The sequence below is a fragment of the Acomys russatus genome, chromosome 1, assembly GCF_903995435.1.
Source record: "Acomys russatus chromosome 1, mAcoRus1.1, whole genome shotgun sequence".
Lineage (NCBI taxonomy): Eukaryota > Metazoa > Chordata > Mammalia > Rodentia > Muridae > Acomys > Acomys russatus.
Window position 1 is genome coordinate 116,825,950 of NC_067137.1, and position 26,955 is coordinate 116,852,904.

A 26,955-nucleotide genomic window follows, 5' to 3' on the forward strand; every position below is an offset into this window, starting at 1 on the left:
AGCGCGCGCGGGGCGCACCGAGCCAGGGAGGCGGGGAAGCCCCGCGGCCGCCGCGCCCGCCCCTTCCCCCGGCGCCCGCCCCCTCTCCCTCCCCCCCCGCCCGCCCGCTCGCCGCCTTCCTCCCTCTGCCTTCCTTCCCCACGGCCGGCCGCCTCCTCGCCCGCCCTCCCGCAGCCCAGGAGCCGAGGCTGCCGCGGCCGTGGCGGCCGAGCCCTCAGCCATGGCCTCGGGCGACACCCTCTACATTGCCACGGACGGCTCAGAGATGCCAGCCGAGATCGTGGAACTGCACGAGATCGAGGTGGAGACCATCCCGGTGGAGACCATCGAGACCACGGTGGTGGGCGAGGAGGAGGAGGAGGACGAAGACGACGAGGACGGCGGCGGCGGCGGCGACCACGGTGGCGGGGGCGGCCACGGGCACGCTGGCCACCACCACCACCATCACCACCACCACCACCACCCGCCCATGATCGCGCTGCAGCCGCTGGTCACCGACGACCCGACCCAAGTGCACCACCACCAGGAGGTGATCCTGGTGCAGACGCGGGAGGAGGTGGTGGGTGGCGACGACTCGGACGGGCTGCGCGCCGAGGACGGGTTCGAGGACCAGATCCTCATTCCGGTGCCCGCGCCGGCCGGCGGGGACGATGACTACATCGAGCAGACGCTGGTCACTGTGGCGGCGGCCGGCAAGAGCGGCGGCGGGTCCTCGTCGGGCGGCGGCCGCGTTAAGAAGGGCGGCGGCAAGAAGAGTGGCAAGAAGAGTTACCTGGGCAGCGGGGCCGGCGCGGCGGGCGGCGGCGGCGCCGACCCGGGCAACAAGAAGTGGGAGCAGAAGCAGGTGCAGATCAAGACCCTGGAGGGCGAGTTCTCCGTCACCATGTGGTCCTCAGGTGAGTGCCAGCGGCGCGCCGCTGCTCAGGATGTTTTTGTTTTGAAGGGAAGCCATGTTTTATGTGTGTGATGGGCGCCGCCATCTTCTCCGCCCGGGCAAGTATGGCGGCCCCAAAAGATGGCGGGGGCGGCGGGCCGCGAAGATGGCGGCGCGGGGGAGGGGCGGCGCCGGGCTAGGCCGCAATGGCGTAGTTTGTGCGAGCGGAAGCGGGCTGTGGCGGCGGGCGGAGAGGGAGGGGCCGGCGCCCCTCCACGCCCGTGCCAACGGACGTGCGGCGGGCCGGTTGAGGGCGTCGCCCCGCGCCGGGCCACCCGCCGGGCGTTGACAGGGCCGTGGCGCGGGGCGGTCGCGCGCTGTACCCCCTTCCGTTCCCTGGGGGTTGGGGTGGGGGGTTGTCGGGGCCCCGCCCCGCTTCCTTGGACGCGTAGCGTCTCCTCGAAGCCCTTCCCGGAGCGGGCGGAGTAGAGCCCGCCGCTGCTGCCCTGCGGTCACGCTGGCCCGGGCCGTCGCCGCTGCGGGGCGGGACTTGGCTGGCACGTACGGCTCTCGTGTTCGGGTTCGGCGGCCGTTGGAGCTTGTCACTCGCGTTGGCAACGCGCTCCTTGCCTGTCCGACCCCGAACGGGACTTAGGGAAAGGACGGGCCGGGGCTTTTCACTGGTTTTTACGCTTTGTGAATTTAGCTTCTTAAGTGTTGGGCCCTATGCACATAGGCTGGGCTGGTTTGCACAGCTTAGGACATTGGCCACCAAACTAATAAAAATCGCATAGTTTTTAATGTCTGTAACCTTTGAAAGCAGTTATTCTTGTCTTCCCCGTGGAAAAATTAATGAAAAGGAGATAATTTGTCTTTTTTAATTCGGCTTTTGTCAGATGTTCGGAAGACCGTGGAGGTGCAAAAGAGCATAAGTAAAATAGGTTTGGGTCTGCGGAAAGGAGATAGACTGTTCGTTTTAATTCACTGATACGTTAACATCCCAGCTTCATTGTTAGGTTACCAGCTAGACAGGATAATCCTACGTAGCTAGTTCATGTAGCCCTTGTGATGATTAAATTTGATGAGTTTGAGAGCCTCTTAACACTTGACTAAATTCTCATATTTGAGTGGAGCCTCAATATGTGGTTTACTAAAATGCTAAGGTTCAGAGGAGTGAGTGACATAGATGAAAAGCTGGTCTAGAAGTATCGAGAAGACAGCTGGAAGGTCGGTCTGTGCTTGGGGGTGGGGGGAGCTACAGGAATCCACTAGGAAGTGCTCAGGGCTCTCTCTGTTGTACGCTGACTGCCTCTTACGGTTTGCTCAGCACCTCCCTGACATGAACCCTAACCAGCCAGCACTGCTAGCTAACCAGACAGTGCCTTCCACACATTTTGATCCCTAACAGTGGCTTGCATCCTGAGATGTTTAAACTAAGAGCGTTCTCTCCCCACCCCACAGGCTTAGCGCTTGAGATGAATTTGCCAAGTTCGGAGTACCAAATACATTAATCATACAATGTCTTTGGCATTTGATGTTGCCAAATTGTTGACCTGCTTTTCCACACAGGAAGAAACTCGGTAGTGTGGCATTGATGAAGAAGTGTGTATTTAAGCCACCGGTTTAGGGAAGAAAGTGAAGGGCTTGGCTAATGTGGGCTAATTTACAATTCAGTTAGCATTTAGTCGTTACTTCCCTTGTGTGCCTGGAGGCTTACAAGGGCACATAGAGCAGCTTGGGGGCATTTTAATGTCAGTTTCTTTAAAACCTTAATTGTCTAGTATGTTCTGAGTAGTCTGCAAAGAAAAAAAATGGTAGTTATAAATATTTGATGGCAATAGTAAGGGATGGCCTATTTCCTCAGAAATGTCTTGTGGTGAATGATCCATCTTGCCTTTGTGGCTTGCAGTTGTTACAAAAAAAGGAGCTAAGCAGTGTGTGGTCAACTATGCATGTCCCAAGTTCAGATTCTGAAAACAATTTAATCTTCAGAACCGAATTAAGACCTCACAATAAGTGAAGAAATACAGATTAGTTTAGTTAAATGTGTCACATGTGTTGCTGTGGTAGGAGTAGATCTCGTGTCATTGATCATAGGCATAAGGTGTATCACAGTGGATAGTTTATTAAGTTAATGGGTTAGATTGGCCCAACTAGGAAGCCACAGATTTACATAAGCCCCAAACTTAGTTTCCTGCACTCCTTACAAAAAGAGTTGTACATTCGGGGTAGTTTTTTGTTGTTGTTTTTCTGGACAGGGTCTCTTTGTGTAGCCCTGGCTGTCCTGGAACTCTGTAGACCATGCTGACCTGAACTGGAGAGATCAGCCTGTCTCTGCCTCCTGAGTCCAATTTAAAAAAGGGCTGGAGGAGTGCAGTAAAAAAGACAGGAGCCACCGCAGTCCACCAACAATGTGAGTAGTAAGGCACTAGTTATTTGTTTGTACCTCTTGGGTGTTTGTTTGTTGTTTGTTTCTTTGTTTGCTGAGACAGAGTTTCTCTGTGTTATCTTGGCTGGCCTGGACTTGATTGGTAGTGACCAGGCTGGCCTCTGGCCTCGGACTCAGAGTGATCTGCCTCTGTCTCCCAAGTGCCGGAATTAAAGGCGTGTGCCACCACACCTGGCTCCTCTTGTGTTTTTTGTTGTTGTTGTTGTTGTTGCTTTTAACACAAGTAGGGGTTTGTGGGTCACTTTGCTTTTGTGCTGTTGTCCTCCTTGGACTTCAGAGTGACAGCATTCTGTGTGGGAGTCATGTTTTTAATGAAACAGTAGCAAAGCACTGTAGCCGTTGCTTGTAGCAGGCATAGAGGCCTGTTCTTTCCTTCCCCTTCCCTTCTGGTTTTCATAGTTTCTCTCTATCATCAGATACTGCAATGATGTTATGTATATGTAGCAAAACTTTTCTTGGGGAGATGCAACACACGTCTCCTCTCCTCAGATAGGGAACCCACAACAGATCAAGGTATGCATACCGCCGAAGCCCAGCTCTGTGGTAATCTCATTTACCGTGTTGTTACCACAAAGTAGACCATAATCGTACATTTCCATGGGATCAAGTCCCCCAAACTCTCCAAAGCAATCCTGTCAACTACATGCCTTACATTAAAGTAACCTCAGTTTTAGGCCTGGGTTCTGGTCTGGTGACTAGGAGGCCCAGCCTGCTGTAACCTTTGACTACCTCCTTTCCTTTAGCTGCCACTGATAACTTCTCTCTTCTGCCAACAGGAGCATATAAGTCCCTTTTAGGAAAGGTTAGGACTCCTGTCCAATCTAATTACCACTATCATTTTAAGCTTTTGAAAGAATAGAGAGAAGCAGGCGGGGGTGATTGATGCTCAGTGGTTAAGAGTACTGGTTGCTTCTCAGAGGACCAGGGTTCATTCCCAGCACCACATGGTGACTGTCTGTCTTTTTTTTTTTTTTTGTTTGTTTGGTTGGTTGGTTGGGTTTTGGTTTTTCGGGACGGTTTCTCTGTGTAGTGTTGGCTGTCCCGGACTAACTCAGCAATCTGCCTGCCTCTGCCTCCCGAGTGCTGGAATTCAAGGCGTGCGCCACCACAGCCCTGCAGTGACTTACTGTCTGTTGACAGGGGGTCTGACACCTTCTGGCCTCCTTGGGCACCAAGCATGTATATAGTACATATAACATACATGTAGGCAAAACATCCATACTCATTTTAAAAAGAAGATAAAGGGGCTCAGCTGTCAAGAGCACTGTCTGTTCTTCCTGAGGTCCTTAGTTCAATTCCCAGCAAGCACATGGTGGCTCACAACCCTCTAATGTCCTCTTCTGACATACAGGTGTACATACAGATAGAGCTCTCATATACATGAAATAAATAAGTAAAAATCTTAAAGAAAGGGAGTGGCAAAGACATACACTGGACTCCCAGGTGGCTGCTTACAAGCCATTTCTGCTTGTTTTGAAGTCTGCTAACACAGTCCAGTCTCTGGAAACTGAGGATTCGTAATGGGGTCATTAATTAGCAGGACAGTTATTACAGAGCGGAGTTCCTAAGATCTGTATCCTTTTGTTTAACTTCTCTGGCTCAGGAGACTTATTCTCTGTGTCCTTCCTCCTACTTTGAATAAGAGTGAAAATAATCAAAATAGGAAAGGTTGTTTGCTTTTTTTGTTTTTTGGTAGAAACTTTAGTTTCAAAACTGATTATTTACTTCGAATTTGTATTGCATAGTTTTATCTGAAAAGTACTCCCTATCTTTTTTTTTTTTTTTTTTGTGTATGTGTGTGTTGTGCTGTATATGAGGGCTTCCAGAGGTCAGAGGGTGTCCTCTTCCTTGAGATGGGTCTCACTGAACCTGGAGCTAGGTTGTGCCAACATGCTTCCTGTTTCCACACTCCCCTTCCCCCAGCCTTGAGTCTAACGTGGGTGTTGAACTCTGAACTCCAGTCCATCAGTCTTAACAAACCATCTCTTCAGCATCTCCCCCCCCCCCCCTTTTGTGAGCAGTACTTGTGAGGTAGGTAGCTCAGACTGGCCTCATACTTGAGGCAATCGTGTCTCAACTTTCTGGGTGCTGTGTTTACTTGTGTTTCTTACATATCTCTATTCAAAACCATGTTTTAAATTTTTGATAACTGAAACATGGTTTGGACATTGAAAACATTAGTTTTATTAGTTAAATTACTAGGAAATGGTAGGGGAGAGCTTAGGTGTTAGTCACCTGGTGTACTTGTATATATGCCCTTGATCTGTGGTCTCTGAACATGAGGTGGGCCATTTCCTAACCATAGCCATCTCGTTAGTATGGCTCACTGTGGCTTTTTGTGGTGCGAGGATCTAGGTAGAGCCTTGCACACACTGGGCAGGCATTCTCCCACTGAGCTACACATCAACTCTGGTTAATTTTCAGTAACAGCCCAGTGGTTTCAAGGAATTGTACTAGTAACCACATCGTCATTACTCTCTAGGGAGCACTGGCCAAGGCTCTGTTCTTGGTATTTTTGTAAAATGAAGTAGGGGATCCCTAAAGTCTTGTCCTTTTTGCTTTTGCTTGAAATATGATTCTACAGTGTATCCTAAGCTGGTTTCAAGCTAATGGCAATCTTTCTGACTCAGCCTCCTGAGTGCAGGAATTATAAATGTGGACCACCACACCGAACTTAATTTATTTTTTATTTTTGTTCCAGGGATTGAATGGCAGGGCTTCGTGTGTATTGAATGTGCACAGCTTACCACCTAGCCACACTCTGATCTTCATTTTTAATCTTTAAAGCAATGAAATTGTACTTCTTTACAAATGACCAGATATTTAATAGGAAGTCATATACTTAATTTCTTCATTTTCAGTCCTGGGTGAGGACCCAGGTCCCACACACTTGGTGAGAGAGAGCTCTACTGAGGCACACCCAGCCTAAACCTAAGATGACCATGCTGTTACTTCAACTTTGCACAGTGAGTTTTGATTTTTTTTTTTTTTTTCTTTTTTTTTTGAGGCAGAATTTCTCTGTGTAGCCTTGGCTCTCCTGGAACTCACTCTGTAGACCAGGTTGGCCTGGAACTCACAGAGATGGGCCTGCCTCTGTCTCCCGAGTGCTGGGAGTTTGTATTACACAATGGTACCTAACATGGGTAAAGGTTGTTCCTGAGTAGTAAACACTCCATCTCAGTGTGAGTTTGCTGTCTGAGTAGATGTCTCTTGATAAAAGTGAGATCAGAGTGGCCAGAGATGGTAGGCATGGGTGCTCAGCCAGCAGCAAGTGCGTGCTCGCGTGAGTAGGTAAGTAGGTAAATGGAGAAAATTAGAAGCAGAATCATGGGAGTCTACTCTAATGAGCTTCCTTCCTGGCAATCAGGATGAAAAAGGAAATTACACTGTCCTTACTTGATAGCAAGATGGAAACCTAGGAAGGTGTGGCTTTGTCTGCAGCTCTAGCACCGGTAGGCTTAAGGCAGGAGGATCACATATATGTGTATATGCCACAAAGTGTTGAGTTCATTGGGCAGTTTTCAAAAGTTGCTTCTTTCTACCATGTCAGTTCCAGGGATCCAACTCAGATTACTGGTCTTGGAAACAATTTCCTTTTACACTGAGCCATCCTCTTGGCTCCCAAGAAACCTGTCTTTTTTTTAAAGGAAAAAAAAAATGATTCTTTGGGAAACCCATTCTCATGTCTTGCTTGCCTTTTTCTAAGCACCTCTCTTTCTTTCTCCCCTAAATCTCATATTTAAATCCATGACAAACTTTTAACAAACCCCATTTCTGTTTCAAAAACAAAAAGAAATGGATTTGTAAAGATGGCTTTAGCAGTTAAGAACACTGGATGTTCTTGCAGATGTTCTGGGTTCATTTCCTAGCACTAGTAGATTTGCAACTGTTAGCATCACATCCTAGAGATCTGATGGCCTCTTCTGGCCCCTAAAGGCACTCAGACTTACACACAAAATGAAAATAAATACTCAAAAAAGAAAGAGTGGTGCTGCAGGTCACCACTTATTTGGTTTGATCCCAGTACCACAAAAGGAAAGGGTGACTGTCTTACATGCAGGCAACTCCTGAGTGTTAGTCAGTTTATGTCCTTCATGAAAAAGGTGGTGATAGGGAGACCAGATGGCTTTGGGCAAAAGTCACTTGATTCTTAATAATGCAAGAAGCCGAGTTCAATTCCTCTGACGGTTCAAAGAGTTGGCTCCTCAGAGTTGCCCTCTGACCTCCACTCAAGAGTCATGGCACACTTGTCTCTCCCGTGACATAAATACACACGGACACAAATTTAAAAAACAAAGCAAAAGCTTCCCACCAGCATGTTGTCGTGTTTCACAGTAATTCTTAGATCTGTGAGAGATGTCTTAAGAAGTGTAAAACTTGAAATAATTACCTAGTTGAAGTTTCCTCATTGCCTACCTTCTTTTTTTTTTTTTATTGCTTTATTTTTTTATATTTTATTTTTCAAGACAGGGTTACTCCATGTGGTCCTGGCTGTCCGGGATCTTGCTTTGCAGACCAGGTTATCCTTGAACTCAGAGATCCTCCTGTCTCCCTAGGGTCAAAGCTGTGAGCCACTAAGCACGACTTTTCCACCTTGATGTGCTGTGCTATGGTTGTTGGGCTCAGCATGCTTTAGAACCACTAAGCCTGCTGGCAAATAACTTATTTCATCAGGTTGTTGGTGTTCTGGCTTCAGAGGTATGAAATGAAGGATTTAGTCTGTGACATACATTAGTTTGAGTGTGAGTTTGCATATGAGTGGAAGTTTACTTTTGAAATCATACTTGAAGGTTTACTTTTGTTGTTGTCCTGGGATGGATTCCACACATTAAATGTTCAGCTTAAAGTGTTTATGTTATGTTGTGCTGTGCTGAAAAATATCACCAAATATACCCAGGCCTTAATTCCTGGAATCTGAGTGCTGCTTTATTTATACCTCTGATTAAACTAAGATTCTTGAGGCAGGGAGAGGATCATGGATTATCTAGATTATTTGGGCCCTAAATATAATCACACTACTGTCCTTGTAATTACATGAAGGAGTCAGAGGGAGAGGAGCCTCAGACAAGGAAAGAGGTGATTAGGAAGCAAGAAGTTGTGAATTGTGATTGTGCCGGGTTCATGAGCCAAGGAATGTGGCAACCCCTTCCCCCAGCACCCATCCCCCACCCCCCAGCCTCAAGGTAAAATCTTTACAGTGACCATAGGTCATGCTGACTGACTCCTATCTCCAGAGCTATAAGCCACTCTTGGAGGCGACTGCTGTATGTGCGTATCGCCTGCAGGTAGCTGGAAACCTCTGTAGAACAGCCTGAGACCTACTCTCTATTCCCCTTAAACAGAGCAGAGAGGAGAAAAGAAAGAGTTTGTGCTGGGTGTGATAGCACACACCTTTAATCCCAGAGCTTTGAGGGCAGAGGCAGGGGGATCTAGGGGAAGTCAAGGCCAACTTGGTGTACAGAACAGCCAGAGCAACATAGTGAAACTCCAAAAACACAAATGTTTGTATAGTTGACTCCATTACATACCAGATAGAATGGTTGACATTTTAACATGCTGCCAATCTTGGAAAGTAGGTTTTATTCTTGTTATTTAATGGGTGAGAAGACAAAAACAAAAGGCTATGTTATGAGTGGTGGGTGGGGCTGTGAGAACCAAAGGCCTTGGGGGGAAGACACTTCATTCTAGGTGTTGGAGGAGAAAAGACCATGAGAAGTGGCAGGAGAGGAAAGTTGTGTTTAGTAAGTGCCTTCTATCAGGCACCAAAGATAGCTGTGAGGAAACCAGTGTGGTTGGTACAAAGTGGGCAGAGGAGACTCCCTTTCTGACTGCTAGACCTGGAGTACTCTCAGCCTTCTCTCTCTTTTTTCCCCCCTTTATTTTTTTCCCCTGTTTTGTTTTATTTTGCTTTTCGAGGTAGGGTTTCTCTGTGTAGCCTTGACAGTTCTGGAACTTGCTCTGTAGACCAGGCTGGCTTGAACTCAGAGATCCGACTGCCTCTGCCTCTCCAGTACTGGGATTAAAGGCCACCGCTGTCCAGCCAGTCTTTTCATGTAACATCTTGAATTAGATCTTAGTGACTAGAGGTTGTTTTCAGGCCCGGCCCTTGGCTTTGCTTCTCATCAAACTGGAAGTAATCTTGGTAAGGGATCTGAAGTACCAGCAGGGACCAGTCTGTGTAACTTCCTGACCTTTGGGAGAACTACACAGAGAGAATGTTGAGTGTAGATGAGTGGCTCAGCCTACCCACTCAGATGGTGTTGGTTTGACTTCGCTTCTTCCACAGCTGTATCTTGGGTTTTTTAGCTCTCCTCTGGTAGTTCCGGGTCATCTGCAGCTGGCCATAATGCTGTGGTAGAAATACAGGACAGTTTTAGTTTGGCATTCTCAACAGGGCACTCTTGCCACTGCAGTTCTTTTCAGTCAGTAGATTATGTTCTTAGCCTTTTGCAAATAGGCCTTGGTTTACCCTGTCAAATCCAGTTCCATGCCAACTTTGGCTTCAAAGGAAACTGCAGCAATGAACTACTAACAGATGTGTCCAGCCTGCAGCCTGTGGGCCGTTATGTATCCTAGAATAGCTATGAGCATAGCTTAACATTTGTAGATGATGACAGTGTCAAAAGAGTGCACATGTCCCCTGGATCTGATGCATTAGTAATTTTTAAACCAGCACTAGATAATTTGCTTCCTGGACATAATTTGCTTTGGTTTGTGTACAGTATCACCTGTTGTAGTTGACAGAAATCAATATTGTATTTGACATTCAAAGTAGATCAGCCTGAATTCTCCTGTACAGATTTTTTTTTCAGTATTATGAGATTTAAAAAATGTAATGATAGCCAGTGCAAGAGGTTGTATTTGAGTATGTCTGTACCTGTAACTAGTTCCAGTACTATAAGGAGGCAGGGGCTGGAGGAACATGGAGCAGGGCAGCCTGGACCACATAGTAAGATTCTAACACCAAAAACAAAACAAGGGGTTGGAGAAACGGCAGCTCAGGGGTTAAGGGCACTTACTGCTCTGGCAGAGGATCCAAGTTTGGTTCCCAGCATAAAATATTAGAAGGTAAGAATGCTGCGCTGTTGATACTGTAGAAGGGTGGGTGATGATAAAATAGATGATGCAGCCCTGCTTTAGGCTTCCACTCATGTCTCTCTCCCTTCTTAACTGTTTGATGTCCTTTGCAAGTTCTTATTTTTCTCCATTATTGGAATTAGGGGGTGGCTCTGGGACCCTTTTCCATTTTCAGTAGGTATGTTCATTGTTTCTCTGGCTATAAATGAAGTCTCTATGCCAGTAACTGGCACCATTCTCTCCAACCTAGATTTTTTTTTTTTTTTTTTAATTCTCCGTTTTTGCTTTCTGACAGCCTGCATGGGCATCTCAAAGCAAAGAGAAACTAGATTCCCGCCCCCACCCCCAGTTTCTTCCTCACTTGGCTACCTCAGCAGGTGACACCACCATCTTCCAAGTAATGTATCTGGTCAACAAACTATGGTTTATTCTTCTAAAAGAAATCTTCATAGTTTTGTAAGGACCTCTTGGAAATGTGTTCCCTTAATACTAAATCACATTTCTCGGAAATAATTGTATTTCCAAGTGGGAAAATTACCACCATAATCCCCTGGGTTTCAAGGGTTTATCCTCTCTGTTAAAACCAATCGAACCACCTGTCCTCGCATCAGGAAAGCAGTCATAAAGAAGTAGAAAAGATTGTGTTTAAAAGCAAAAACAACCCAAAAAACTTTGTAGGGGCACATTTTTAAAGATTGGTCTTTAGTTTTTGTGTAGGTGTGTGCACATGTGAGCACAGATTTCAGGTGGGCCCTGAAGAGGGGCACCTGATCTTTGGGAGCTGGAGCTATTGGGAGTAGAACTCAACTCCAGGCCCTCTTCAAAAGCAGTACGCAGTAACCTCCCTGTGTTATCTATCCCTCCAGCCCCCTAATCAGATTTTGACTTCTGAGACAAGGAAGGTCTCACTATGTAGTTGAGGCTGTCCTCAAACTCACAGTTTGCCACATCATCTGCCTCGTTGAGTGTTGGGATTAAAGGTGTGTACCATCCCACCTGGTACCACTTTAATTCTTGACAGCCTTGAACTGGGACTTAAACTCAAATGATAAGCCTAGACCTGTGACCGTGACCAGTGAACAACCCCAGAGATGGACATCTTTTCTGCTTCCCTGGGGCTGAGATTCCAGATACTACCTTGCCTGTCTTTTACATCGGTGCTGGAGGATGAACTCAGGCTTGTGGAGCAAGCATTTTATCACTGCCTGTCTCCCCAGCCTCTCTCTTGGGGTTCTTTATGCTCTTCTGTATGGTGAGAACTGAGCCTCAAAAAAGTGTTTTCTCTGGGCTGGAGGTGTGGCTCCATAGAAGTGTTCCATCGCTTAACTTCTCTCTTTAGAAGTATGCTCCGTGAGGGTAGAGACTGGATTGTTGCCAGTGACATGCATCTTCAAGGCCCTGGCTAACACCTATGGAACTAATACAAGGGTTAGTCTAGACTGAGAGTTCTTTTTTGTGCATTTCCAGGAAGGCTTCAAACTTGCTTTAAAGTTGGGAAAATGACCTTGAACACCCCCACCCCAAGCTCTGATTTTCAGACTTGTGTACTGGAGATTGAACTGAGGTCTCATGCTAGGTACGGACTTTACCAACTAAGCTGCATCTGGAGCCCTTTTCTTTTATCTTTGTATCAGAAATGTGTATGAACTGGCTCAGATACTGCCAGCCCACTGCCCGTTTCAGTGTTCTGTTAAGATGAATGTGGTGCTGCACAACTCTAACCTCAGCAGGATGATCACAAGTTCAAGGCCAACTAGTCATGGCTAACAAGACTATTGATGCTGGGGAAAGTGGACAGCACTTTCCCTGCCTACTACTGTATTTGTGTACAGTTAGTTTTGGTGTGGTAGTGACTCTTGAGGAGAGATTGACCTTGCTAAGGACAGAGCAGACTTGAAACCAAAAATGAAGTGAATCTGACACTATGGAGTCCTAGCTTTGTAACTGCTGGTTTTTGGTTTGTCAAGACAGGGTTTCTCTGTTTTAGCCTTGGCTGTTCTGGAATTTACTTTGTAGACTACTAGGCTAGTCTCGAATTCAGAGATCCACGTGCTTCAGCTTCCCAGGTGCTGGGATTAAAGGCATGCGCCACCACGGTCCAACTTTATCTGCTGATATTTTAATTGATGCATCCAGTCAACTGTTTTTTCTTAGACCCCTTCATCCACCCATAGAAACACATCTTTATCAGTGCACAGATATATTATTGCGTTCTTCCCAGTTCCTGAGAAACACTTGGGCGTTCCATTAAAAATGTATCCGGTTCGGCCTAATATGGCTAATAAAAGACACAGAGTCTGAAACGTACTTTAAAACTGCCAGCACTACGCTGGGCAGAATCTAAACTAATACAAATCTACTCCTAAACTATAGTAAACAAACTACTCTAAACGGATACATCATGCATATACCCCAAGCATTTGCCACTATGGTGCTCCTGTGGCCATTTGTTCCCTTAGTCCTCCTTATCAGTAAACGGTCCCCCCCCCCCCCCACTGTCCATCCCCTCCACCCTCGCTCCAGGAAGCCCCGCCTTCCACTTCCTGTCCTTCTGCCCAGCTTATTGGCTAGTAGCACTTTATTGACAGTTGTTACATCCATTCAAGACATTCCTCCACACTTGGGCTTTAACAGTTCATCACACAGTTGTCTGAGTTAGGCTTCAGAGTTGGCAACCAATAAGGAGAACTGTTTCATTTTTCTTTTGTCCTTTTCTTTAACAAAAGGTTGTGAGGGCACTACCAGCGAGGTGGATCAGTAGGTAAATTGAAAAACCTGATGACCTGAATTCAGTCCCCAGGTCATAGATAGAGGAAAGATGAAAACAGGCTCTGAGTTGTCCTCTGACTTTCATACACATCTTGCCTGTGTGGCTTGAATTTTGTACACAGAAGAACTTTGTTTTTAAAAAAGGTTTATGCCTACAACGTATAGTTAGTCCCAGGTAAATTCCACGCCTTAGTTTCTTTTTCTTCTTTATAAAATCAAAGTGGATGGTAGTTGCCCACTTCATAGGGGATGCACATAATGATGGAGGTAGTGCTGTACATAAACATTGATCACAGTGCAATTGCTGTTGTGTCAGATTTCTCCTGTTGATTTACAGTGTTTTCTAGACAGAAGAACGTGGAAGTAAGCTGTGGGAGGTGGTGGCTCTTACCTGTAATCCCAGTAACTCGGTGGAGGGGGTGGGGAGAAAGAAGCTGAGGATCAGCAGAAAGCTGCAGTGAAGAGTTTGATCCCTGCTAAATATGAGAGGGGGACATCTACCCCTGGGAGTTGTTCTTGACTTTCACTAAAGTATATTTGTTTGGTTTTTTTCAAGACAAGGATTCTTTGTGTAGACCAGACTAGCCTTAAACTCAGAGAATTGCCTGCCTCTGCCTCTCAAGTACTGGGATTAAAGGTATGCAGTACCACCTCCCAGCAAATAAAATAATCTTCAAACAAAATAAAACTTGTTCTTAAAAGTATAGTGGTGAAAGTCGTGTTTGCACACACTTGTAATTCTAGCACTCGGGAGGCAGCGATGGCTGGTCTCTGAGCTGGAGGCCTGCCTGGTTTACACAGTGAGTTCTAGGACAGCCAAGGCTATACTGAGAACCCCTGTCTTGAAAAACCAAGGCTGAGGGGGCGGTCAGGGGGCAAGCCGTATAGAGGGTTAGCTGTCCTAGTAGACTAACTCAGAATACTAATGTGAAGGTCTGTAGGGCTTGGCATTGATGGTTTGGGTGACCTAGAAGAGTCAGGATCTCAAAAGACACAGAAGAAGTAGTTGAAAATTGAGGTGGTAGCTCTAGTTACTGAAGATTCCGCTTGATTGACTGTGTTTATCAGTGTGTTTATATTCATATAGTTACGGTGGTCAATCTCCCGTGTGTTTCAGATGAAAAAAAAGATATTGACCATGAAACAGTGGTTGAAGAGCAGATCATTGGAGAGAACTCACCTCCTGATTATTCTGAATATATGACAGGCAAGAAACTCCCTCCTGGAGGGATACCTGGCATCGACCTCTCAGACCCTAAGCAACTGGCAGAATTTGCCAGGTAAGTTGCAAGAACTTTCTATTCTGGAAAGTATTTTAATTTTGCCAGCTGTCATTTTTGTTTGTTGGTTCCCAAGTGACAGTGATGGTTGATATTCTTTCTCTAGGGACACTTCTGAAACAAAAGCAACCACTCTTGGTTTTGGTAAAAGCTTTGCTGTTAATGTGTGAAAGGCTGCATTTTAGATCTTTGCAGACTGAGATGAGGCCAATACTCTTTGGTTCCACAACTGATGGTGCTTGGGACTTAGGAAGTTGCACATGATTTGTGTTGTTTTGAGGTGGGTGTACACATTGCCTTTGTACCTCTTTGTTACAGTGTGTCCAGCTTTATCCTGGACGCTTTAACCACAGGACTTTCACCAGTTAATAATTTGGTGTGTGGTAAGGGTAGTTCGTGGTGATTGGTTAATTTGAACTGACATGGTGGGACTTCTGAGCAGTCAACACCTGTACTCACTGATACTTGTTTGGCTTTTTTGATTTTTGTTTTGTGTTTTTGTTTTTTGCCTGAAATAGGCTCAGTTCCTACAGAAGTCTCTACTGTATATTGTTTTTTAGTGTTGTAAGCAATTTTTAATGAGGACATGGTGGTGTGGAGGGAGCACAAATATGTAAGATTTTAAATAAAATGCAATTGCTAATAGTGTAGCATCTTCCCTTGCCCAAAGTTGAACAGAGCCATTTATTTTTCATTTGTCATGGCTTAGTAAAAGTTAAGGCTCTGTGCATTTGTTAATAACACTGCTGGACTAGGCATGGTGACGCAGTCCTTTAATCCTAGCACTCAGGAAGCAGAGGCAGAGGCAGGTGGATCTCTGAGCTTTAGGCCAGCATAGTCTACAAAGCAAGTCCAGGACAGCCAAAGCTACACAGAGAAACCCTGCCTCAAAAAACAAAACAGCAAGCTGGGCGTGGTGGCGCACGCCTTTAATCCCAGCACTCGGGAGGCAGAGGCAGGTGGATTGCTGTGAGTTCGAGGCCAACCTGGTCTACAAAGCGAGTCCGGGACAGCCAAGGCTATACAGAGAGACACTGTCTCGAAAAACCAAAACCAAACAAAACAGCAAGAACAAAAAACCCACTGTTTTCCAGATTTTATTACCATTTATATTTCAGGTACAATTATGTAAATCAAATATTAAACACCCTTCCCCCCAAAAGCTACAAGTGAAGATTGAATTTGTAGTGTACAATATTGGCAATGAGATATAGTTTAGGAACATACTGAATCAGATACTATGCCTGAATTTAACTTCAAATGCTCCTAAAGCTAACTGGCTCTTCTTTGCTGCTTAGAAATGGGTGAGGACACACAGATGGAGTGGAGACATCAACAGTATGTTGTAGACATGCTAGCAGTTGATGTGGACCTTGATAAGCCTAGAGTTGTTTGGGTGTTTTGTTTTGTTTTGTTTTTCTTCATGTACATTGGTGTTTCATCTGGAGCTTGAGTTACAGACAGTTTTGAGCTACCATGTGGGTGGCTGGGAATTGAGCCCTGGTCCTCTGGACAAGTGGCCATCTCTAGTCCTGAGCTTACAGTTTTAAGACAGTCTCGCTGTAGGCCAGGCTGACTGGGCACTTGCTGCTTGTTCCAAACTGACCTTGACCTCAAAATCCTGCTTCAGCTTCTCAAGTGCCAGGACTATCGGTGTGTGTCCCTCCATACCTGGCTCAACCAGCGTTTTGATAAGTAGAAACCAGCCATCCATGTTAGGGCATGCATGCCACAACAAAATGACACAGAAGAAAATACAAATGATGTAAAACTGTGCCTAGAAATTGGGGTGCTTAAAGGAAATGAAGTCAAGGTAAATTTGAATCAGATTATTTAGGTCTGTGAATGCTGGCCAAAGATGTGTGGGTCTTTTACAAAAGGCAGCTGCTAAAGACTTGAGCAGGGAGGAAGAGCTTTGGTTGGGGAGGGTTACTTTATAACAGAGTCCAAGAAGGGTTGATCCCCTTGGGTATGGGAGAAGGCGTCACATAGAAGGCTCAAGCTAGAGTATTAGGGTTGACAGAGTAAACATTAGAAGTGACGGGAGGTAAAGAGCATTGCTATATGTCTGGTTGGGAGGAAAAAAGGCCAGGACATCTATCTATCTGAAATCATTACCCTTCAGTCAGTGTTCGAGGTGGCCAGTGTTTGGATTTAGGGACTGAACGTTCATGTGGACTTGATGGTTTTAGGAAAGAAGTTAGAGGGAAGTCATGCTAAGATCAAGATACTATGGAAGTTCTAAAAAGGGAAGTTTGGGGAAACCTTTGTGCTTATAGAGTAAGAGGAAGCATTGAGAGTAGAAGAGAATTGTTTGAAATAGACTTGAAGAACCTTCTAAAAGACCAGGGAGAGAAGACTAGAACCCTGTTACACATGGCAGGTACTGTTTCAGTGGCAAGGTAGAGATATGAAGAGAGGGAAGCTGTAGGGCATGAGCAGTGCAGCCCCCATGATATCTCAGAGCACCAAGGATAAAGAACCTAAAGCCCAGGGAGAAGGCCACACAGATAATGATGTCATGAATGCCATGGCCACAGCAAGTGATGAGAAGACAGTACAGCAGTATGTTTTTCTTGTTTTTTGTTTTCAGAGACAGGGTTTTTCTGTTACACAGAGCCCTGACTATCTTGGACTCTCCTTCTAGACCAAGCTGGCCTCTGAATTCAGAGAGATCTGCCTGCCTCTGCCTTCCAAGCACTGGGATCAAAGGCATGCACCACCACACTCCGGCTAGTGCCGCAATATTGTAAGAACGCTCAGTGAGACAAGTCTTCATGTAGCTCAAGGCCCTGTGCTTGCTTGGCAGTGTTGCTGAACTGGAGCCCAGCACTCGGGTCTTCGCTTTGACAGTCAACTCCTAAGACTTTAATTCTGTATTAGAATTGAGTGTTGACAGCTGGGTGTGGTCGTGCACACCTTTAATCCCAGCATCCTGGCAGGCAGATATCTGTGACTTGAGGCCAGCTTGGTCTACAAAGCAAGTCCAGGACAGCCAAGACTATAAGAGAAACCCTGTCTAGAAAAACAAAAACAAAAAAGAATAGAATTGAGTGTTATCTTGCTCACTTTGCTAGCGTATGAAAATATGGCACCAATGTGGACTGAAGATTGGACTCCAGGCCTGTCTTGAGTTATATCCCTTAAAGGTCATGTTAACCTACATGGACTTTATTGATCGTAGAGAGAAATATCTGAGCCTATATGCCCAAGTCTCCATAATATGAGACTGTGTGTCATTGAATAGGGTCTTTTAGAAGCCTTTGACTGTGACTCTGACAATAGAATACCAAGTAAAAACACCAAGTTTCACTGTTGGGGATCAGAGCATACGATCTACACCAGTTACGACAAAACCTGCTCTTCTGGCCTTAACCCTGACCACTGGGCTGTGATTGGAAAGTTAAGATTGAGCCCTGAGCTTTTAGGTTATGGCTGAGAGTTCGTATGTTTCTCTCTTTTCCATCCTGGGCAATGTGGGTATGCTGTCCAGGACTTGAAGCTAACCAAATGTCTCAGACCTGCCACACTCTGCCTAGACTGCTTAGCATATTTAAATAGAAGATAAATGTATATGTGCGTGTACACAGGATGAATTTTTAAAAATCCTGTCTTTAAAGCTGAGGAAGTGGGATTGCTTGGTTTTCAGCAGGAAACCCTAATCTTACATGTAAGTCAAGTGCTGTGTATCTGTTATCCAGTAAATTTGAAGCTAGCACTGGCATATACATGAGATAAAAAGCTGGGCGGAGATGGTACACACCTTTAATCCCAGCAGTCAGGAGGCAGAGGCAGCCAATCTTTGTGAGTTGCAGCCTGCTCTGCAGAGGGATAGCCAGGGCTTTACTGCAAAACCCTGTCTTGATAAAGCAAGTGGGGGCTGGGGGTCCTGATTTTGAGGTGGTGCTACAGAGGGTGGGGGGATGTCTTTTACTGAGTTGGCCTGTTTGTTTGTTTGTTTGTTTTAATGTGGTCAACTAGGCAGTTCTTACTGTGTATTTTCTTAAAACTGGCACTAAATTCCTGTAGTCTGATTATGTGTGGTGAGTGAACACCTGTAATCCCAGCACTTGAGAGGCTAAGGCATTGCAAGCTCAAGGCCACCCGGGTCTCCATAATGAGACCCTGCTGCTGGCAGAGGATAGCTGAGTGACAACAGAGACTGTCTTGGCAGCCTAGGTCATGCCTGCTGGCTCTTTCTGGTCTGAATTTGTTGTGCTGAGGAGGCTGGAAGACTTTGACCTCTTCCTCTGAGACATTAGTACATCAACATTGGTTGGTTCTTTGGTTTATACAGTGCTTTGCTTAAATTGTGTTGGGAAGTTGCTGCAAGGGTGACTTGTGGAGTCCACTCGTGGTGGTGGTTCTTTCCACATGTGACAGGGCAGTGTATTGTCAAGTCCAACAGCCATGTCTCCAGACACGCCCTCCAGTTTTGTTAGAGTAGAAAACTGTTAAGGATGTCTTTCTGCTGTTGGCGTTTTGTTTTAGTCTCTTGGGTTGTTTTGATTGTTTGTTTGTTTGTTTGAAACGTAGTTTAGAATATCAGAATGTATGGATTGTTTAGCATAAGCGACATGGTATTTTTAAAGAATACATTTGTTTTGTTGGGTCTAGTGGGTGCTTACAGATCCTACCATGCTGGAGGCTGAGTCACAAGGTTGACAGGCTCATGGACAACCTGGGCTACATGGTTGGGACCCTTGGTCTCAAAAACGAAAGGAGCAAAAGGGTGGACTCATTTCTAACCACAAGACCAGTGATAGTAGTGACTGTCATTGCCCAGGTGTCTAGTATGTTGTCTTTGACTCCTTGCAGCTCTGCTGTGGGGAGTATTGTGCCTGCTTACAGAGTAAGAAACCGAGGCTGAGAAGTTGAATGATTTGCTCAAGGTCATGAAGCTAGTAGAAGCCAACTCCGAGTTACATATCCATCCTGTCCTTGTCTTCATCGTGTCTGGGTCTGTAAAGTATCCCAGTCAATGAAAGAAAACTCAAGTAGTGTTTCTTGGGGTTGGAGTTGGGGTGGCCTTCACTCTTCATCTGTACAGTAGAGCTTCTCTGAGGGAAGAACCACTCTTGTTATGGACAGTTAAGTCTTCCATTGATTCTGAGTCTTAGGTTTGTCCAAAAGCATTGTAAATTCTCATTCTAAAAATAATGATGAATATTAGCACACAACTTTTGAAAAGGACATTTTAAGGGAAAACAACATCATTGGGAATGGTGATGGTGACATATTTTACCAGCATTTAGCATGTAGAAATAGGAAGGTCACAAGTTCAAGACTGCTCTGGAATATATGCTGAAAGCCTGTTTTCAAAAACACCCCAGTAAGACTTGAAAGAAAGCCAGACAATGGTGGCACCCATGTGATTGGCCAGTATGATAGTGTATGCCTTTAATCCCAGCATTCAGGAGGCAGAGGAAGGCAGATCTCTTAAGTTTGAGGCCAGCCTAGTCTACAGAGTGAGTTCCAAATGGTCAAGGCTATGGTGGAAAAACTCTGTTTTGGGGGGTGGGGTGGGGGTGGGGGGCAACTTGAAAGAAACAGAAGCATTCCTGAATCACTGATGTTTGGTGCTTATCTGACCTCTAGGTGGTGCAATAGCACCAGCCTCCTACCACTATGCACTGGACCCAAACTTCAAATCTACTGGCAACTGAGGCAGCAGACTAGTGGGAATCATGCATGTAATCCTAGCACTTAGAAGTGGAGACAGGCATTTGAGACCAGCAGACGCTAGTTTAGAACTTGTAAACCGCAGGCACTTAGTAAGGCCAGCTAATCTGGATGCTGGTAATCTGGCTTTAAGATTGAGATTGGCAAGGATGTTGTGAGATTGATCATAAGACACTGTTACAGCTCTCCCTTTCTAAGCATGGAATGTTTGGCCAGGTTGCCAGGTTTGATCACTCTGACCCTGGTTTGAGATGATGTTACAAGTCATCTTCATCACATTATTGTTAAGAGGAACCACTGAATTAATTAAATATCAACCTTCATGGAAGACTATGACGTGGCAGAACTAGGGATAAAAGGCTCTGTTTTCAAATTTTAAATCAGTTTTATAGCAACTCCTAATTTCTTGCCCCCTGATCATACACAACTTTATAAGGAATCCTAGGAGAGTCTTTCAGAAAAACCAAGATTGCTTGAGGACTCTGAGTTGGCAGTCCTCACCCAGGGGCTCCTCTGGCTAATACGTTAACCACAGTTCTTGTCTCATAGGGGGGCTCCCAGGCCACAACCAGAAAGTGTTTAAAATAAGCTAGTTATGATGGCAAACCCTTGTCTCAAAAACAAAGTAAAATTAAAACTCCCATGAAAACCATCATCTCCAGCTGGGCATGGTGACCACATCTTTAATCCAGCAGCTGGGAGCCAGAGGCAGGTGGGTCACTGAGTTTGAGGCTATCCTGGTCTACAGAGCAAGTCCCAGGGCAACATACAGAAACTCTTTTTTGGAAAAAAAAAATCACAACAACCAAACAGGGGGTGATGCCAGCTGTCCACCAGTCCCTCAGAAGTAGCCAGTGCACATTTGCGGTTTCCTTTGTGAGTTAGCTTTTATTACATGAATGCAGTAAAATTAGGTCCCCAGAAGATGTCTATCTCTATGACATGGACCTACTTTGTGTGTGTGGTTGTTTGTTACTGTTTTTTAAAGTTGTATATTTGAGACATTCCCGTGCCCATTCATTGTTCCCTTTTTCATAAGTTACTCTTGTCATCAAAGCAGCTGATTTGGAGTAACTTAACATGGCCTCACCCCAACTAACTGATTAGTCTGTAGTTGTCAGGGTTGGGGATCTCTGTGGGGTTTTTGGGTTTTGTTTAACAGGGTTAAGTGGGAAGAGCAGGTGTTTGAGCCACACGATCAGGGTGATGTGGTGCCATGCCAAGCCACACCACCTTTGCCAGAGGCAGCAATGCAGCCTTCCTGAGGACTAGCAGCAGCACTCTTAGTAAAAGTCAGAAGAGCCTTTCTTGCTCTTTAGCCCAACAGTCTGGGCAGTTTAGTCCTTTCTCCTCTGTGGAAGGGAACACCGTGAGCTTAGCGTTGATGCTGCAAGGAGAAATCTTAGGGACGATTTGATTTATGCTTGTTGAGTGTGACCCACTCCTACAAATCTGTCTCTCTTCTCTCTCTCTCTCTCTCTCTTTTTTTCAATAAGAATGAAGCCAAGAAAAATTAAAGAAGATGATGCTCCAAGAACAATAGCTTGCCCTCATAAAGTAAGTAATGCGAGGGGAGTGTCGGTCAGACTTGCGTTCAGGCTTCAGGCAGTTTGTGAGGGATGTGTACTTTGTTGTCACTTTTGTAACTGAAGCAAAGGGAGGAATTAGGATTTTTGGTTTATAAACACAAAAGACTAAATTTGTTTTGTATAGTAAAGGGCACTTACAATATGTTAAGTGGGGCTGCTGTAGGGACCAGTGTTTTATTGACTGTACTCTTGTACTGTGTTAGGACTATTTCTTTTTGGACCATTACCAAGTCTTAAGACACTGGGTTGTACTTAACCACAAGTCTTTATGAGACTCTAAGCTCATGTCTGAGACTTGGAGACTATTTTGGAGGTTGTTAGAATAGACCAAATAAAGACTGGATAATTAACTTCAGTTTTCTTTTTACTCTGTTAATTGTGCTACTAGCAGGGTGCATAACTGTTTTCAAACGCAGCTGGTCTTTAAAGTAAAAAGGGTTGGCTTTAAGGTGTTTGGCGGGGGTGGTCATTTTTCAAATTGGATTGGACAGAGAAAAGATGCTGAAGTTGAGAAACGAGGCAGAAGAAACCATGAATGGAACAGACTTTCTAAAAACAGGACTTGGGGAAGAATAACTGTACTTTGATAGATGTCCACTGAACACCATGCGCCTGAGTCTCTGTGCTGCTTGTAAATGCTCATAGTGTGGAGGTGGAGAATGCATGGTGGCTTTTATCCAAGGCAAAATTAAGATGCATTTGAAAACTGTTATGCCATAAGTGCCGGGATCTCTTTGCTGCTCTGTATAAATGGGAGCTGAAGCTAGGGGTCACGGTGGAAAACTGGCTTTCCCTCCCTTTTGCCTGTGACGCTGTCTAGTGGTGACCTGTGCTGTCCTTCTGTCATGCTGTCTCACCATTTCCCCACTCACTCCATCATGGGCAACAACTGCAGAAGAAATTGTTGAGGACATGCTGCTCTCGGGCACCACACATCCATCTGCCTCCCCCGCACTGGTATCGCTTTGCCTGCCTCTTCCTTTTCCCAGTGTCTCACCAAATAAATTTCTTCTGTAGTTGCCATTCCTTGGAGACCCTCTTGCTTCTTTCTCTGTCAAGAAGGGGAAAGAGGCAAAGAGAGAAGAGGGAACAGTAGGCGATGGAGAATGACAGCCCATTGTTGCAGCACAGAATACGGGGCCCACCAAAGGTAGTGGTGGACTACCGTCATTTTAACTCGTTTATTTCTCAGTGCTTCTGTTACTTCATCTGGGGGCTGTAGCTGGGTGAGGCGGCTGTGGTGTAGCTGGAAGCCGGGGTGCTGGGTTCTACTCCCAGTTTGGCTGGTTACTGCTAGTAGTGTGACCTTGGGCAAGTCTACTTCAATACATCTCTAAGCCTCAGTTTCCTCATCTGTAAAGCACGGGTTTGCAATAAATAATAAGGCCTTTTTCTCAGCTGTCTGATTTTTTTTTAATTTTTATTATTTTTGTCTTAAAAAGCTTAATGTTCTGTAATGCTAAGTAAAATTAGGGGGTGGGCTGGGGGGGTTGTTTTGCTGTAAAAACGTCAGTAAAGGCTGTTCAGTGATTGAGTCTCTTCTTAGTTTGTAATGTGAACCACTAAGCATCTCTCTCTGTTTTAAGGGCTGCACGAAGATGTTCAGGGATAACTCTGCTATGAGAAAGCATCTGCACACCCACGGTCCCAGAGTCCACGTCTGTGCAGAATGTGGCAAAGCGTTCGTTGAGAGCTCAAAGCTAAAACGGCACCAGCTGGTTCATACTGGAGAGAAGCCCTTTCAGGTAGAGCCAGTTCCTCTTCCCCAGAGTGCAAGCTAGGGTGCTGGGCAGGGTGGTGATGTCAAGCTTCTATGGGGGTAGAGGTAGGGGTGTCTTGTTCCGTTCCTGTTACGGCTTCCTGAATGTCTGCTGGGTTTCTGGGTACTGGGGGGATGGTGTCTGTTGGGAGAGACAGGATTGTGTGAGAGTAAGCCCACACTAAATCTCTACCACCTTCACAGAGACTCAAAGGTACTACGTTTTGGTCGTAAGTAGTGTGTTGAATTACTGATAAAAGAATGCTTATAAGTGCTGTGACTGCAGCTCCAGGGAATACTTGCTGCTGCTTATAGAAGCGAGAGAGTCTGTGATACAGTTTTTTGTCACAGTTGGTATCATTAAATGTCTTAATCATCTGTATTCTACTTTCTGGGGTGTCTATCAAAGTACTGGAGCTTTAAACGTGCACTTAGCACAACACTTGTAGAGCTAGCCATGGGCTGTAGTGTCAGGGATCCTTGTCTGTCAATTCTAGAATTTGCTCAGAAGGTCCTCCAGGGGAGGAGGGAGACACACCCAGTAAAGTAGTAGGTGTTTTTCCATCTAAGCAATGAGCCATTGGCCTCCAGGGCATGGCCCCAGTTACCAAGTGGGTTGATGTCTGGTTTTTCCTTGGCAGTGCACATTTGAAGGCTGCGGGAAACGTTTTTCACTGGACTTCAATTTGCGCACGCATGTGCGAATCCATACCGGAGACAGGCCCTATGTGTGCCCCTTCGACGGTTGTAATAAGAAATTTGCTCAGTCAACTAACCTGAAATCTCACATCTTAACACACGCTAAAGCCAAAAACAACCAGTGAAAAGAAGAGAGAAGACCTTCTCCACCCCGGGAAGCCTCTTCAGGAGTATGATTGAGAATAAATATGCCTCTCCTTTGTATATTATTTCTAGGAAGAATTTTAAAAATGAATCCTACACACCTAAGGGACATGTTTTGATAAAGTAGTAAAAATTTAAAAAAATACTTTAATAAGATGACATTGCTAAGATGCTCTATCTTGCTCTGTAATCTCGTTTCAAAAACAAGGTGTTTTTGTAAAGTGTGGTCCCAACAGGAGGACAATTCATGAACTTCGCATCAAAAGACAATTCTTTATACAACAGTGCTAAAAAAAAAAAAATGGGACTTCTTTTCACATTCTTATAAATATGAAGCTCACCTGTTGCTTACAATTTTTTTAATTTTGTATTTTCCAAGTGTGCATATTGTACACTTTTTGGGGATATGCTTAGTAATGCTGTGTGATTTTTCTGGAGGTTGATAACTTTGCTTGCGGTAGATTTTCTTTAAAAGAATGGGCAGTTACATGCATACTTCAAAAGTATTTTCCTGTACAAAAAAAAAAGTTATATAGGTTTTGTTTGCTATCTTAATTTTGGTTGTATTCTTTGATGTTAACACATTTTGTATAATTGTATCGTATAGCTGTATTGAATCATGTAGTATCAAATATTAGATGTGATTTAATAGTGTTAATCAATTTAAACCCATTTTAGTCACTTATTTTTTTTTTCCAAAAAAATACTGCCAGATGCTGATGTTCAGTGTAATTTCTTTGCCTGTTCAGTTACAGAAAGTGGTGCTCAGTTGTAGAATGTATTGTACCTTTTGACACCTGATGTGTACATCCCGTGTGACAGAAAGGGCGACAATAAAATAGCAATCCTAAAGAAAGATATGGCAGAAAGAGATCTGTAAGCACAGCCTTATTTTCTTCTGTTGTCCAGAATACTTACACTTCTTGAGCCTCCCAGAAATTGGAAGCTAAATAAAGCAACTCGAGTTTCCTTTATTTTGCACTCAGTGACAGTGACTGTGATGAGATCCGTGCATGGACACTTATTATTTCCTACACGCCCTGAATTCTGAAAGAGCAGGCAGGAGGAACTACCTCAGAGTACACCAGACGGCCCGTGGCCACAGGATTGACCTTGCTGTCCTGGTGTATGTGGGAGTGGTCCATTTGTGTGGGGCCTGATGCTTTCTGAAGGGAAGGCACCAACTGGCAGTGGGTGCACCAAGGGAGGATGGGCCTGCCTTCTTTCTCATCACTCAGGCTGTCAGCAGCAGTGGCTTCTTGGCTTGTCCAGCAGGAATCCCAGTACAGTCCTTGTTAGATGCTAGCAGATGTAGCACTTGAGTGCCAGTAGCTGTTTAATGCTTGTAAACACACTAAGTGCAGAGCGGCAAGGCGGTGAGATCATTAGAGAGTGTACTCAGTGAGTACTTGGCATGTGGTGACCTCTTCAGTGTATGAGTATAATTTTTGAATTTTACTTAGGGTCAAATACCAGACTTGTTAAATATTTTATAAACTGCCGTGATACATCAAAATCTCATTTATTTAAAATGCAAACCTAACTGTCTGTCTTTCTGTGCTGAATGCTTGACTACAAGGTAAAATGACAAACCAATACCAGATTTAGTCACAAAGAGGCTGGGAGACCAATTGGTCAAACACTTAGCCCCATTTCTTATGGCCTCACCAGGAGGATTGGTGACCTGGAAACAGTGGCCCCGTGGCTCTGGAATTTTGAAGTGCCTTCTGAACCATACATGGAAACCGTAACTTGGGACACTTATTTGTCCAGAATCTGTTATCCAGTGAGTAGTTGACGGTACTGAGCTCATCAGCAGACCCAGCTGTGCTCTGGATGACAGGCTTTGCTGTGCCTGACTGTCAGGAGAGAGGGAAGCCTAGGGAGGGCCCCCTTCTAAGCCAAGTGCCCATGTGCTTCTCCGCAGGCCCAGGCAGAGCTTCGGTGGTGCTTTGGTGAGCACCCAGGCCTTCGCTCCCTACCATCAGGTGGAGCATTCCCAAATGCCCTACAGTAGGAGTCCAGAGCCACGTAGCCCTCCCTCACCCAGAGTTGTGCCACCCTTGAGCCTGGCCCTGGCATCTCTCAAGACCCTTGCCCAAGGCTCCACAGCAGAGCAGACCTATGCTGTGGGAAGGCCTGCCAGCCACCCTGAGAGTCGGGCCTGTGTGTGGAGCGAGGCCTCATCCTCTGTGCCTTGATTCCTTGGGAGACGCCCTCGGCTCTCTCTTCTGTCCCTTTCTGTCTGAGTGGAGCAGTCATCATCGTCTTCACCCTTTCTGTGTTGGTGTTGTCTTCTCGATGTGCAGTAAACGTCTGTTAGGAGTTCATTTGGGGATTCAAAGACAGCTTGGTGTGCACTTCCTCGCTGAATGCAATTTGGACTTAGGGGAGCAGCATAGGGAACTAACATGGGTGGCAGTGGCCAGAAGGAAGCTGCTTCTTGTTGGCTTTGGCTTAAACCCATTTTGCTTTATAATTTTGTTATAGATATAATTTACTAAAATTTGAAATGGTGTTCTAACAGTGAGTCCATTGTCTAGAGACTTAATCTGATTTGTAAGTAATACTGATAGACATATTTTCATATATCTGAGCAGAAATAAATGCATGTTTTTAGCAAATGTAATGTA

General features: G+C 45.3%; 1 protein-coding gene across 1 annotated transcript; it reads left to right on the forward strand.

Moving 5' to 3' along the window:
* The first annotated feature begins 139 nt into the window (after nucleotides 1-139).
* On the forward strand, nucleotides 140-25,016 carry Yy1 (YY1 transcription factor). The gene is made up of 5 exons (XM_051151340.1): nucleotides 140-896; nucleotides 14,287-14,449; nucleotides 21,628-21,688; nucleotides 23,307-23,465; nucleotides 24,121-25,016. Exons 1-5 carry the CDS (start codon nucleotides 221-223, stop codon nucleotides 24,301-24,303), a joined length of 1,242 nt encoding a protein of 413 aa, XP_051007297.1. The 5' UTR covers nucleotides 140-220; the 3' UTR covers nucleotides 24,304-25,016.
* The last annotated feature ends 1,939 nt before the right edge of the window (nucleotides 25,017-26,955 follow it).

What these genes read in the sequence shown, in the direction of transcription:
- Yy1 (XM_051151340.1), top strand. Translation starts at nt 221, where the DNA reads ATGGCCTCGGGCGACACCCTCTACATTGCCACGGACGGCTCAGAGATG. An exon ending in CGTCACCATGTGGTCCTCAG is followed by an intron (nt 897 to 14,286) that starts GTGAGTGCCAGC and finishes CGTGTGTTTCAG; the next exon opens with ATGAAAAAAAAGATATTGAC. An exon ending in CAATAGCTTGCCCTCATAAA is followed by an intron (nt 21,689 to 23,306) that starts GTAAGTAATGCG and finishes CTCTGTTTTAAG; the next exon opens with GGCTGCACGAAGATGTTCAG.